General features: G+C 47.8%; 1 protein-coding gene across 8 annotated transcripts in view; it reads right to left on the minus strand.

Annotated features, from left to right (window-relative positions):
* The window catches only part of UBR5 (ubiquitin protein ligase E3 component n-recognin 5), a 1605594-nt gene that overhangs the window by 1263302 nt on the left and 328487 nt on the right, over window positions 1-13805 (minus strand). For all 8 annotated transcript variants that reach the window (XM_069220579.1, XM_069220580.1, XM_069220578.1 and 5 more), the window contains one exon: window positions 7847-7956. In XM_069220579.1, the coding sequence (XP_069076680.1) occupies window positions 7847-7956 (110 nt within the window). The remainder of the gene's footprint in view (window positions 1-7846; window positions 7957-13805) is intronic.

The raw sequence follows: 13805 nt of genomic DNA on the forward strand, positions 1-13805 counted from the left end.
GTAAGAGGTTGAAGGTTGCCTTGTTTGGGAAGTAGATGGTTCAGAGGTTGTTGCTGTATAACTGCCTCTAAATGTAGGGCAACGCAAGTTGCCTCTATGTGCCTCAGAGTGAGGAGCACCCATGGCCTTCGTGGTGCCAGTATCTTTTTTTTTAGCTTCTTAATTTTTGAGGGCCAAAAAGATGATTCTTGTCAAAGGGCATGTTGAGCACAGCCAGTTATATCTCTGGCTTGAAGCCAGTGCATCTAAGCCATGCATGTCTACTTAGCAATAGTGTTTACCCTGAGTGCAGTTGTGTCTGCGGCATCTAATGCACAGCGTATGGAATTATTAGAGACTGTTTGCCCTTCTGAAACAATCTGCTGGCTAGGTTTACCGAGCTCATCTGGGAGATACTGGAGAACCTCCTCCATCTCATCCCAGTGAGCCCAGTCATACCTTGAAATTAAGGCCTGCGAATTGGCAATGTGCCAATGATTTGCTGCTTGTACAGCAACTCTTTTGCCTGGAGCATCAAGCCTTTTGCTCTCCTCGTCTGGTGGAGGAGAGTCCCCTGTGTCCAGACGTTAGCTTGATTCCTTGCAGTGGTCACCACTATTGAACTTAGTGGGACCTGAGGCCTAATGTATATTGGATCTGAAGGGGCAGGTTTATACTTTTTGTCCACCCTAAGAGTTATAATTTTCGAGTAGACTGGCTCTTTCAAGATGTCGTTTGCATGACAAATCATGCCCGGGGATCACAGTAAGAAATTGAATGTTTGTATGCGTAATGGTCAAAGTATCAAATAGAAAATCCTGTTCTATTGGGTCTCTGTGTAACTGAACATTACGAAAAGCAGCTGCCCTTGCTATAACCTGCTGGTAACTAGCAGTATCCTCTGGAGGGAAGGATTGTGCAGGATATAAATCTGGGACCATAGTGATCATGGGATCAGGGTCATATGTATCCCATGGGTCTGGGTCTTGATGTCTACAACCCAAATTTTCCCCCGCAAATAAAGGTGAGCTTGAGGGGTGAGGCCAGCTGTCTGACCATTGTTGAAGCCATTCTTGTACTGGTCTCATGTGAGTAGTAGGAGAATGCAGGAGGCCATCATGCCCATTCTTTTCCCCTGTCTTCACTTTCAGACTGTAAAGAAATGGCTCCCTGTTGCAGTTACCCCCCACTTTTTGCCTGATACTGATGCTGACTTGACTGAGAAGTGTGCTGGGACCCTGCTAACCAGGCCCCAGTACCAGTGTTCTTTCACCTAAAATGTACCATTGTTTCCACAATTGGCACAACCCTGGCACCTAGGTAAGTCACTTGTAACTGGTACCCCTGGTACCAAGGGCCCTGATGCCAGGGAAGGTCTCTAAGGGCTGCAGCATGTCTTATGCCACCCTAGGGACCCCTCACTCAGCACAGACACACTGCTTGCCAGCTTGTGTGTGCTGGTGGGGAGAAAATGACTAAGTCGACATGGCACTCCCCTCAGGGTGCCATGCCAACCTCCCACTGCCTGTGGCATAGGTAAGTCACCCCTCTAGTAGGCCTTACAGCCCTAAGGCAGGGTGCACTATACCACAGGTGAGGGCATATGTGCATGAGCACTATGCCCCTACAGTGTCTAAGCAAAACCTTAGACATTGTAAGTGCAGGGTAGCCATAAGAGTATATGGGCTGGGAGTCTGTCAAAAACGAACTCCACAGCTCCATAATGGCTACACTGAATACTGGGAAGTTTAGTATCAAACTTCTCAGAATAATAAACCCACACTGATGCCAGTGTTGGATTTATTAAAAAATGCACACAGAGAGCATCTTAGAGATGCCCCCTGTATTTTACCCAATTGTTCAGTGTAGGCTGACTGGTTCCAGCAGCCTGCCACAACCGAGACATGTTGCTGGCCCCATGGGGAGAGTGCCTTTGTCACTCTGAGGCCAGTAACAAAGCCTGCACTGGGTGGAGATGCTAACACCTCCCCCAGGCAGGAGCTGTAACACCTGGCGGTGAGCCTCAAAGGCTCACCCCTTTGTTCCAGCACCGCAGGACACTCCAGCTAGTGGAGTTGCCCGCCCCCTCCGGCCACGGCCCCCACTTTTGGCGGCAAGGCCGGAGAAAATAATGAGAAAAACAAGGAGGAGTCACTGGCCAGTCAGGACAGCCCCTAAGGTGTCCTGAGCTGAGGTGACTAACTTTTAGAAATCCTCCATGTTGTAGAAGGAGGATTCCCCCAATAGGGATAGGAATGTGACCCCCTCCCCTTGGGAGGAGGCACAAAGAGGGTGTACCCACCCTCAGGGCTAGTAGCCATTGGCTACTAACCCCCCCAGACCTAAACACGCCCTTAAATTTAGTATTTAAGGGCTTCCCTGAACCTAAGAATTTAGATTCCTGCAACTACAAGAAGAAGGACTGCTGAGCTGAAAAACCCCTGCAGAGGAAGACCAGAAGACACCAACTGCCTTGGCCCCAGACTTACCAACCTGTCTCCTGCCTTCCAAAGAAACCTGCTCCAGCGACGCTTTCCAAGGGACCAGCGACCTCTGAATCCTCTGAGGACGGCCCTGCTTCGAAAAAGACAAGAAACTCCTGAGGACAGCGGCACTGCTCCAAAAGAACTGCAACTTTGTTACAAGGAGAAGATTTAAAGACCCCTGCAGCTCCCCGCAAGAAGCGTGAGACTTGCAACACTGCACCCGGCGACCCCGACTCGACTGGTGGAGAACAACCAACTCAGGGAGGACCCTCCGGCAACTCTACGACTGTGAGTAACCAAAGTTGTCCCCCCTGAACCCCCACAGCGACGCCTGCAGAGGGAATCCCCAGGCTCCCCCTGACCGCGACTGTCTGAACTCCATTTCCCGACGGCTGGAAAAGACCCTGCACCAGCAGCCCCCAGCCCCTAAAGAAACGGAACTTCTGTGCAGGAGTGACCCCCAGGAGGCCCTCTCCCTTGCCCAGGTGGTGGCTACCCCGAGGAGCCCCCCCCTTGCCTGCCTGCGACACTGAAGAGATCCCTTGATCTCTCATTGACTTCCATTGAAAACCCGACGCGTGTTTGCACGCTGCACCCGGCCGCCCCCGCGCTGCTGAGGGTGTACTTTCTGTGCTGACTTGTGTCCCCCCCGGTGCCCTACAAAACCCCCCTGGTCTGCCCTCCGAAGACGCGGGTACTTACTTGCTGGCAGACTGGAACCGGGGCACCTCCTTCTCTCCATTGAAGCCTATGTGTTTTGGGCACCTCTTTGACCTTTGCACCTGACCGGCCCTGAGCTGCTGGTGTGATAACTTTGGGGTTGCTCTGAACCCCCAACGGTGGGCTACCTTGGACCAAAAACTGAAACCTGTAAGTGACTTACTTACCTGTGAAAACTAACAATAACTTACCTCCCCCAGGAACTGTGAAAATTGCACTAAGTGTCCACTTTTAAAACAGCTTATTGTGTTTTATGTAAAAAGTATACATGCTAAAGTAATGATTCAAAGTTCCTAGAGTACTTACCTGCAATACCTTTCAAATGAGATATTACATGTAGAATTTGAACCTGTGGTTCTTAAAATAAACTAAGAAAATATATTTTTCTATAACAAAACCTATTGGCTGGATTTGTCTCCGAGTGTGTGTACCTCATTTATTGTCTATGTGTATGTACAACAAATGCTTAACACTACTCCTTGGATAAGCCTACTGCTCGACCACACTACCACAAAATAGAGCATTAGTATTATCTCTTTTTACCACTATTTTACCTCTAAGGGGAACCCTTGGACTCTGTGCATGCTATTCCTTACTTTGAAATAGCACATACAGAGCCAACTTCCTACACAGACCTTATCTCTTGTGGTAGAGGTGTGTCTGCCCTAAAATTGCCTTGACACTTTTGTCCATTGATACCATCCTTGTGGTCTCTGAGTCGCGGATCACTCAAGGAAACAATTTTCTCCTTTCTAGGTGCTGCAATTATTTTTTGTCATTGATGAAGAATCCCAGTCTTTGTAGTGTCCGTATGACTGGTGATGTTGTCCTTGCACTGGATGAACATACTTTCATTTTCTAGCCAGCCGTCCAGGTATGGGTAGATATGTATTACCCGGTGTCTGAGACGTGCTGCTACCACAGCTAGGCACTTTGTGAATCCCAACTGAGCTTATTTTGTCAAAGTTAGGATCATGAATTGGTAGTATGTTTTGTCCACCACAAAACAGAGCAACTGTCTGTTGTTTGTTCATTGGTATGTTGATAAGCATTCTTGAGTTCTGTGGTTGCCATGTAGTTCCCTTTCCCATAAGTAGATGAATTTTTGGAAGGGAGTCGTCTTTAATTTTCTTGTCTTTACAGACTTATTTAGTGTTCCTGGATCCAGCATTGGTCTTAATGTATTTTCTGGTTTGAGCATAACACTGAGTATTTCTATTGGTGGTACCACTTCTATAGCTTTTTTGCCTAACCGGTTGTAAGGAAATGCCTCCTTGGCATGGTTACCCCCTGACTTTCTGCCTTTGCTGATGCTAAGTTTTGATTTTAAAGTGTGCTGAGGCCTGCTAACCAGGCCCCAGCACCAGTGTTCTTTCCCTAACCTGTACTTTTGTTTCCACAATTGGCACACCCTGGCATCCAGGTAAGTCCCTTGTAACTGGTACCCCTGGTACCAAGGGCCCTGATGCCAGGGAAGGTCTCTAAGGGCTGCAGCATATCTTATGCCACCCTGGGGACCCCTCACTCAGCACAGACACACTGCTTGCCAGCTTGTGTGTGCTGGTGAGGACAAAACGAGTAAGTCGACATGGCACTCCCCTCAGGGTGCCATGCCAACCTCACACTGCCTATGCAGTATAGATAAGTCTCCCCTCTAGCAGGCCTTACAGCCCTAAGGCAGGGTGCAATATACCATAGGTGAGGGCACCAGTGCATGAGCACTGTGCCCCTACAGTGTCTAAGCAAAACCTTAGACATTGTAAGTGCAGGGTAGCCATAAGAGTATATGGTCTGGGAGTCTGTCAAACACGAACTCCACAGCACCATAATGGCTACACTGAAAACCGGGAAGTTTGGTATCAAACTTCTCAGCACAATAAATGCACACTGATGCCAGTGTACATTTTATTGTAACATACACCCCAGAGGGCACCTTAGAGGTGCCCCCTGAAACCTTAACCGACTATCCGTGTAGGCTGATTAGTTCTAGCAGCCTGCCACACACCAGAGATGTTGCTGGCCACATGGGGAGAGTGCCTTTGTCACTGTGGCTAGTAACAAAGCCTGTACTGGGCGGAGATGCTTATCACCTCCCCCTGCAGGAGCTGTAACACCTGGCGGTGAGCCTCAAAGGCTCTCCCCCTTTGTTACAGCACCCCAGGGCACTCCAGCTAGTGGAGTTGCCCGCCCCCTCCGGCCACGGCCCCACTTTTGGCGGCAAGGCTGGAGGAGATAATGAGGAAAAACAAGGAGGAGTCACTGGCCAGTCAGGACAGCCCCTAAGGTGTCCTGAGCTGAGGTGACTGACTTTTAGAAATCCTCCATCTTGCAGATGGAGGATTCCCCCAAAAGGGATAGGAATGTGACCCCCCTCCCCTCGGGAGGAGGCACAAAGGTGGTGTACCCACCCTCAGGGCGAGTAGCCATTGGCTACTAACCCCCCAGACCTAAACACACCCTTAAATTTAGTATATAAGGGCTCCCCAGAACCTAGGAATTCAGATTCCTGCAACCTAAGAAGAAGAGGACTGCTAAGCTGAAAAACCCTGCAGAGAAGATGGAGACACCAACTGCTTTGGCCCCAGCTCTACCGGCCTGTCTACCCACTTCTAAAGACACTGCTCCAGCAACGCTCTCCCCAGGGACCAGCGACCTCTGAAGCCTCAGAGGACTGCCCTGCATCTAGAAGGACCAAGAAATCCCGAGGACAGCGGCTCTGTTCACCAAAGGCTGCAACTTTGAAACAAAGAAGCAACTTTGCAACAACTTGCGTTTCCCGCCGGAAGCGTGAGACTTGACACTCTGCACCCAATGCCCCCGGCTCGACTTGTGGAGAACAATCACTTCAGGGAGGACTCCCCAGCGACTGCGAGACCGTGAGTAGCCAGAGTTGACCACCCCCCTCCCGAGCCCCCACAGCGATGCCTGCAGAGGGAATCCAGACGCTCCCCCTGACCGCGACTGCCTGCTTCCATAAACCAGACGCCTGGTAGGGACACTGCACCCGCAGCCCCCAGGACCTGAAGGATCCGAACTCCAGTGCAGGAGTGACCCCCCCGGAGGCCCTCTCCCTTGCCCAGGTGGTGGCTACCCCGAGGATCCCCCCCCCCCTTACCTGCATCGCTGAAGAGACCCCTTGGTCTCCCATTGAAACCTATTGAAAACCCGACGCATGTTTGCACACTGCACCCGGCCGCCCCCGTGTACTTTGTGTGGACTTGTGTCCCCCCCGGTGCCCTACAAAACCCCCCTGGTCTGCCTTCCGAAGACGTGGGTACTTACCTGCTGGCAGACTGGGACCGGGGCACCCCCTTCTTCATTGAAGCCTATGCGTTTTGGGCACCACTTTGACCTCTGCACCTGACCGGCCCTGAGCTGCTGGTGTGGTAACCTTGGGGTTGCTCTGAACCCCCAACGGTGGGCTACCTTGGACCCAAACGTGAACCCCGTAGGTGGTTTACTTACCTGCAAAAACTAACAAACTCTTACTCCCCCCAGGAACTGTGAAAATTGCACTGTCTCTTGTTTTAAAATAGATATATGTGATTTTATGTGAAAAGTGTATATGCTATTTTGCTAATTCAAAGTTGCTAAAGTACCTACCTGCAATACCTTTCATTTGAAGTAGCACATGTAAATCTTGAACCTGTGGTTCTTAAAATAAACTAAGAAAATATATTTTTCTATACAAAAACCTATTGGCCTGGAATTGTCTTTGAGTGTGTGTTCCTCATTTATTGCCTGTGTGTATGTACAACAAATGCTTAACACTACTCCTTTGATAAGCCTACTGCTCGACCACACTACCACAAAATAGAGCATTAGAATTATCTCTTTTTGCCACTATCTTACCTCTAAGGGGAACCCTTGGACTCTGTGCATACTATTCCTTGCTTTGAAATAGTGCATACAGAGCCAACTTCCTACATTCTCCAAATCAACCTTGATCTAACTGGTTTAGTTTATAAGGCAACAAAACAGTTACTGCAGCCTGCATATCAGCACAGACAAAAACTGGGTTTTTTTCAGAACGTTAATATCTTTTGTTAGAACTGTTCCGGGGCTGCACACAATTTAGTATTCTAATCAACAATATTTATCTTAAGATAGGGAACCTAACTACCTCAATGCTACATACAACATAAATACATTTCTTTGAACTGTGACCAAAAATTAACTGAGCTCAACATTTAAAACCTGCACTGGTAATGCCAACAGGCCTGGCTTTAGTAACTGTAGAATAATATTGGTGCGGGTTAAAAGTTCATGTGCGACACTTGCACTGTCAAGCCAGACCAAAATATCCATGTAGATTACGGACTACTCTCCTCCGCACTTCTGCGGAGAAACCAATTATCTAGCTATCTAAAACAGTAACAGCTTTCCAATGTCGTGTATACCCCTGAAAATTCAGGCTTAGGCAGCTGGATATATAAACAAAATTATCATAGTTGCGTGGAGAGGCGGCACTTTTTTGAGAACACACACAACTTCTGCCCAATGAAAACATGTACACCTGGCTCCCAACATGTGGACAGAGCCAAAGCTATTCTCTAGTAACACTCAATTAACTGTCTAGCGACATCTGCGATGTCAAGCCAGACCATAAACAATGAATAACTTAGGTGAATTTTATCTATAAGACTATTTCTTTTACTTACTATATGGCATTGATGCACTGCTTGCAATTGAAGAAGCATCACTGCAGGTGGAAGCTGGGGAAGGAGGAGGGCCCATCTCAGTTTTCACAGGTTCTTGCTTGCTCTCCAGCCTAAACAATAAGAAAATGAACTAAATTAGAATCACGTGCTACACAAACAGTAGATACATAGTATATTGAGATTTCAGATCATGTAAATCTACTTATCTATCCTAACAATTATTTCAGTTCAGGTATACAATTTTGAGAGAAACATGTTGAAAACAAACACTACAACAATGACAAGCAAGTAGTCCTTACAAAGAAAGTTCAGTAGATCAGGTTTGAGCCTTACTGACATTTTCATTATCAGTTCAACACATGCAGGTAATTGCCCTGCTAGGCACAAATAATTTGTGAAACTGCAGCAACTGTGGAAAAATCATATTCCAAAGACAGTTTAATCTAATTTTTTTTAACAATGTAGTGCTGTCTATTCTAAAGTAAGGAAAGTTAAAATTAAGCTATGGTAAAGCAGACAGGCCTCGCCTTTCAAGGGAACTGACCAACATTTTAGCTTGGTCAATGTATTTTCCGTATCCTTTCCACTTTCCCAAAAAGAAAAAAAACGCTTGTTTGACTATATGCTCTGCATTGGCAAAAAAAAAAAAAAAACTCCACAGTGTAATGATGTACTCAGCCAGTGTCATCACCTACTTAATAAGGCAAGAGACATTTTCTCCTTTAATTAATATTAAATTTACTGTCCGAAAAAAAGACAGACAGCAATCGTGGAAATGTTTTTTTTTTTTTTTTTTTTAAAGTGTGAAAGAAAGTACATCAAAGATACAGGAACAGCACAAAAGCAAACTGACTGCCAGGAACAAAAAAGAAAGAAAACTAATTGTTACAATCTGTAATTTTTTGTTTACAAAAAATGCAAAGCGGAGGTGTAAGGAAATGCCTCCTTGGCATGGTTGCCCCCTGACTTTTTGCCTTTGCTGATGCTATGTTTACAATTGAAAGTGTGCTGAGGCCTGCTAACCAGGCCCCAGCACCAGTGTTCTTTCCCTAACCTGTACTTTTGTATCCACAATTGGCAGACCCTGGCATCCAGATAAGTCCCTTGTAACTGGTACTTCTAGTACCAAGGGCCCTGATGCCAAGGAAGGTCTCTAAGGGCTGCAGCATGTCTTGTGCCACCCTGGAGACCTCTCACTCAGCACAGACACACTGCTTGCCAGCTTGTGTGTGCTAGTGAGGACAAAACGAGTAAGTCGACATGGCACTCCCCTCAGGGTGCCATGCCAGCCTCTCACTGCCTATGCAGTATAGGTAAGACACCCCTCTAGCAGGCCTTACAGCCCTAAGGCAGGGTGCACTATACCATAGGTGAGGGTACCAGTGCATGAGCATGGTACCCCTACAGTGTCTAAACAAAACCTTAGACATTGTAAGTGCAGGGTAGCCATAAGAGTATATGGTCTGGGAGTGTGTCAAACACGAACTCCACAGCACCATAATGGCTACACTGAAAACTGGGAAGTTTGGTATCAAACTTCTCAGCACAATAAATGCACACTGATGCCAGTGTACATTTTATTGCAAAATACACCCCAGAGGGCACCTTAGAGGTGCCCCCTGAAACTTAACCGACTGTCTGTGTAGGCTGACTAGTTCCAGCAGCCTGCCACACTAGAGACATGTTGCTGGCCCCATGGGGAGAGTGCCTTTGTCACTCTGAGGCCAGTAACAAAGCCTGCACTGGGTGGAGATGCTAACACCTCCCCCAGGCAGGAGCTGTGACACCTGGCGGTGAGCCTCAAAGGCTCACCCCTTTGTCACAGCCCAGCAGGGCACACCAGCTTAGTGGAGTTGCCCGCCCCCTCCGGCCACGGCCCCCACTTTTGGCGGCAAGGCTGGAGGGAACAAAGAAAGCAACAAGGAGGAGTCACTGGCCAGTCAGGACAGCCCCTAAGGTGTCCTGAGCTGAAGTGACTAACTTTTAGAAATCCTCCATCTTGCAGATGGAGGATTCCCCCAATAGGGTTAGGATTGTGACCCCCTCCCCTTGGGAGGAGGCACAAAGAGGGTGTACCCACCCTCAGGGCTAGTAGCCATTGGCTACTAACCCCCCAGACCTAAACACGCCCTTAAATTTAGTATTTAAGGGCTACCCTGAACCCTAGAAAATTAGATTCCTGCAACTACAAGAAGAAGGACTGCCTAGCTGAAAACCCCTGCAGAGGAAGACCAGAAGACGACAACTGCCTTGGCTCCAGAAACTCACCGGCCTGTCTCCTGCCTTCCAAAGAACTCTGCTCCAGCGACGCCTTCCAAGGGACCAGCGACCTCTGAATCCTCTGAGGACTGCCCTGCTTCGAAAAAGACAAGAAACTTCCGAGGACAGCGGACCTGCTCCAAAAAGACTGCAACTTTGTTTCAAGGAGCAGCTTTAAAGACCCCTGCAACTCCCCGCAAGAAGCGTGAGACTTGCAACACTGCACCCGGCGACCCCGACTCGGCTGGTGGAGAACCAACACCTCAGGGAGGACCCCCGGACTACTCTACGACTGTGAGTACCAAAACCTGTCCCCCCTGAGCCCCCACAGCGCCGCCTGCAGAGGGAATCCCGAGGCTTCCCCTGACCGCGACTCTCTGAAACCTAAGTCCCGACGCCTGGAAAAGACCCTGCACCCGCAGCCCCCAGGACCTGAAGGACCGGACTTTCACTGGAGAAGTGACCCCCAGGAGTCCCTCTCCCTTGCCCAAGTGGAGGTTTCCCCGAGGAAGCCCCCCCTTGCCTGCCTGCAGCGCTGAAGAGATCCGTTGATCTCTCATAGACTAACATTGCGAACCCGATGCTTGTTTCTACACTGCACCCGGCCGCCCCCGCGCTGCTGAGGGTGAAATTTCTGTGTGGGCTTGTGTCCCCCCCGGTGCCCTACAAAACCCCCCTGGTCTGCCCTCCGAAGACGCGGGTACTTACCTGCAAGCAGACCGGAACCGGAGCACCCCCTTCTCTCCATTCTAGCCTATGCGTTTTGGGCACCACTTTGAACTCTGCACCTGACCGGCCCTGAGCTGCTGGTGTGGTGACTTTGGGGTTGCTCTGAACCCCCAACGGTGGGCTACCTTGGACCAAGAACTGAACCCTGTAAGTGTCTTACTTACCTGGTAAAACTAACAAAAACTTACCTCCCCCAGGAACTGTGAAAATTGCACTGTGTCCACTTTTAAAATAGCTATTTGTGAATAACTTGAAAAGTATACATGCAATTGAAATGATTCAAAGTTCCTAATGTACTTACCTGCAATACCTTTCAAACAAGATATTACATGTTAAATTTGAACCTGTGGTTCTTAAAATAAACTAAGAAAAGATATTTTTCTATACAAAACCTATTGGCTGGATTTGTCTGAGTGTGTGTACCTCATTTATTGTCTATGTGTATGTACAACAAATGCTTAACACTACTCCTTGGATAAGCCTACTGCTCGACCACACTACCACAAAATAGAGCATTAGTATTATCTATTTTTTACCACTATTTTACCTCTAAGGGGAACCCTTGGACTCTGTGCATGCTATTCCTTACTTTGAAATAGCACATACAGAGCCAACTTCCTACATTGGTGGATCAGCGGTGGGGTACAAGACTTTGCATTTGCTGGACTACTCAGCCAATACCTGATCACACGACAAATTCCAAAATTGTCATTAGAAATTGATTTTTGCAATTTGAAAAGTTTTCCAAATTCTTAAAAGACCTGCTAGGGGCTTGTGTTAGATCCTGTTTAGCATTTCTTTTAGAGTTTAAAAGTTTGTAAAAGTTTGAATTAGATTCTAGAACCAGTTTTAGATTCCTAAAAAGTATTCCAACTTTTAGAAGCAAAATGTCTAGCACAGATGTGACTGTGGTGGAACTCGACACCACACCTTACCTCCATCTTAAGATGAGGGAGCTAAGGTCACTCTGTAAAATAAAGAAAATAACAATGGGCCCCAAACCTACCAAAATACAGCTCCAGGAGCTTTTGGCAGAGTTTGAAAAGGCCAACCCCTCTTAGGGTGGCAACTCAGAGGAAGAGGATAGTGACTTGGAGGAAAATTCCCCCCTACCAGTCCTATCTAGGGAGAAAAGGGTCCCTCAAACCCTGACTCCAAAAATAATAGTCAGAGATGCTGGTTCCCTCACAGGAGAGACCAACACCTCTGAAATCACTGAGGATAACTCCAATGAAGAGGACATCCAGTTAGCCAGGATGGCCAAAAGATTGGCTTTGGAAAGACAGATCCTAGCCATAGAGAGGGAAAGACAAGAGATGGGCCTAGGACCCATCAATGGTGGCAGCAACATAAATAGGGTCAGAGATTCTCCTGACATGTTGAAAATCCCTAAAGGGATTGTAACTAAATATGAAGATGGTGATGACATCACCAAATGGTTCACAGCTTTTGAGAGGGCTTGTGTAACCAGAAAAGTGAACAGATCTCACTGGGGTGCTCTCCTTTGGGAAATGTTCACAGGAAAGTGTAGGGATAGACTCCTCACACTCTCTGGAAAAGATGCAGAATCTTATGACCTCATGAAGGGTACCCTGATTGAGGGCTTTGGATTCTCCACTGAGGAGTATAGGATTAGATTCAGGGGGGCTCAAAAATCCTCGAGCCAGACCTGGGTTGACTTTGTAGACTACTCAGTAAAAACACTAGATGGTTGGATTCAAGGCAGTGGTGTAAGTAATTATGATGGGCTGTACAATTTATTTGTGAAAGAACACCTGTTAAGTAATTGTTTCAATGATAAACTGCATCAGCATCTGGTAGACCTAGGACCAATTTCTCCCCAAGAATTGGGAAAGAAGGCGGACCATTGGGTCAAGACAAGGGTGTCCAAAACTTCCACAGGGGGTGACCAAAAGAAAGGGGTCACAAAACCTCCCCAGGGGAAAGGTGGTGAGACAGCCAAAAATAAAAATAGTCAAGAGTCTTCTAAAGGCCCCCAAAAACCTGCACAGGAGGGTGGGCCCAGAGCCTCTTCACAAAACAATCCTGGGTACAAGGGTAAAAACTTTGATCCCAAAAAGGCCTGGTGTCGAAACTGTAGTCAGTCTGGACACCAAAATGGAGACAAGGCCTGTCCCAAGAAAAGTTCCACTCCAAACTCCAATCCAGGTAACACTGGAATGGCTAGTCTCCAAGTGGGATCAACAGTGTGCCCAGAGCAAATCAGGGTCCACACTGAAGCTACTCTAGTCTCTGAGGGTGGGGTGGATTTAGCCACACTAGCTGCCTGGCCCCCTAACATGCAAAAATACAGGCAGCAGCTCTTTATTAATGGGACAAGTGTAGAGGGCCTGAGGGATACAGGTGCCAGTGTCACCATGGTGACAGAGAAACTGGTTTCCCCTGGCCAATACCTGACTGGAAAAACTTATACAGTCACCAATGCTGACAATCAAACTAAAGCACATCCCATGGCAATGGTAACTTTAGAATGGGGAGGGGTCAATGGCCTGAAACAGGTGGTGGTCTCCTCAAACATCCCAGTGGACTGTCTGCTTGGAAATGACCTGGAGTCCTCAGCATGGGCTGAGGTAGAGCTAAAAACCCATGCAGCCATGCTGGGTATCCCTGAACTGGTGTGTGTAAAAACAAGAGCACAATGCAAGGCACAGGGTGAAAAAGTAGAGCTGGAGTCTGGAAAAATGGCCCAGCCTACCAAGAGAAAAGGAAAGTCAGTTGGGAAACCAACTGCAACACAGTCAGAAAAAGGGAACCTCTCTTCTCAGGAAGAAGTTCTGCCCTCTGAGGGAACTGAGCCTTTGGAGCTTGAACCTTATCAGGTTGAGCTCTTAGGCCCAGGGGGACCCTCAAGGGAGGAGCTGTGTAAGGGACAAGAAACCTGTCCCTCTCTTGAAGGCCTTAGGCAGCAAGCTGCTGAAGAGTCCAAGGGCAAGAAAAATGGAACACATAG

This window comes from Pleurodeles waltl, chromosome 2_2 (genome assembly GCF_031143425.1).
Source record: "Pleurodeles waltl isolate 20211129_DDA chromosome 2_2, aPleWal1.hap1.20221129, whole genome shotgun sequence".
NCBI classification, from domain to species: Eukaryota; Metazoa; Chordata; class Amphibia; order Caudata; family Salamandridae; genus Pleurodeles; species Pleurodeles waltl.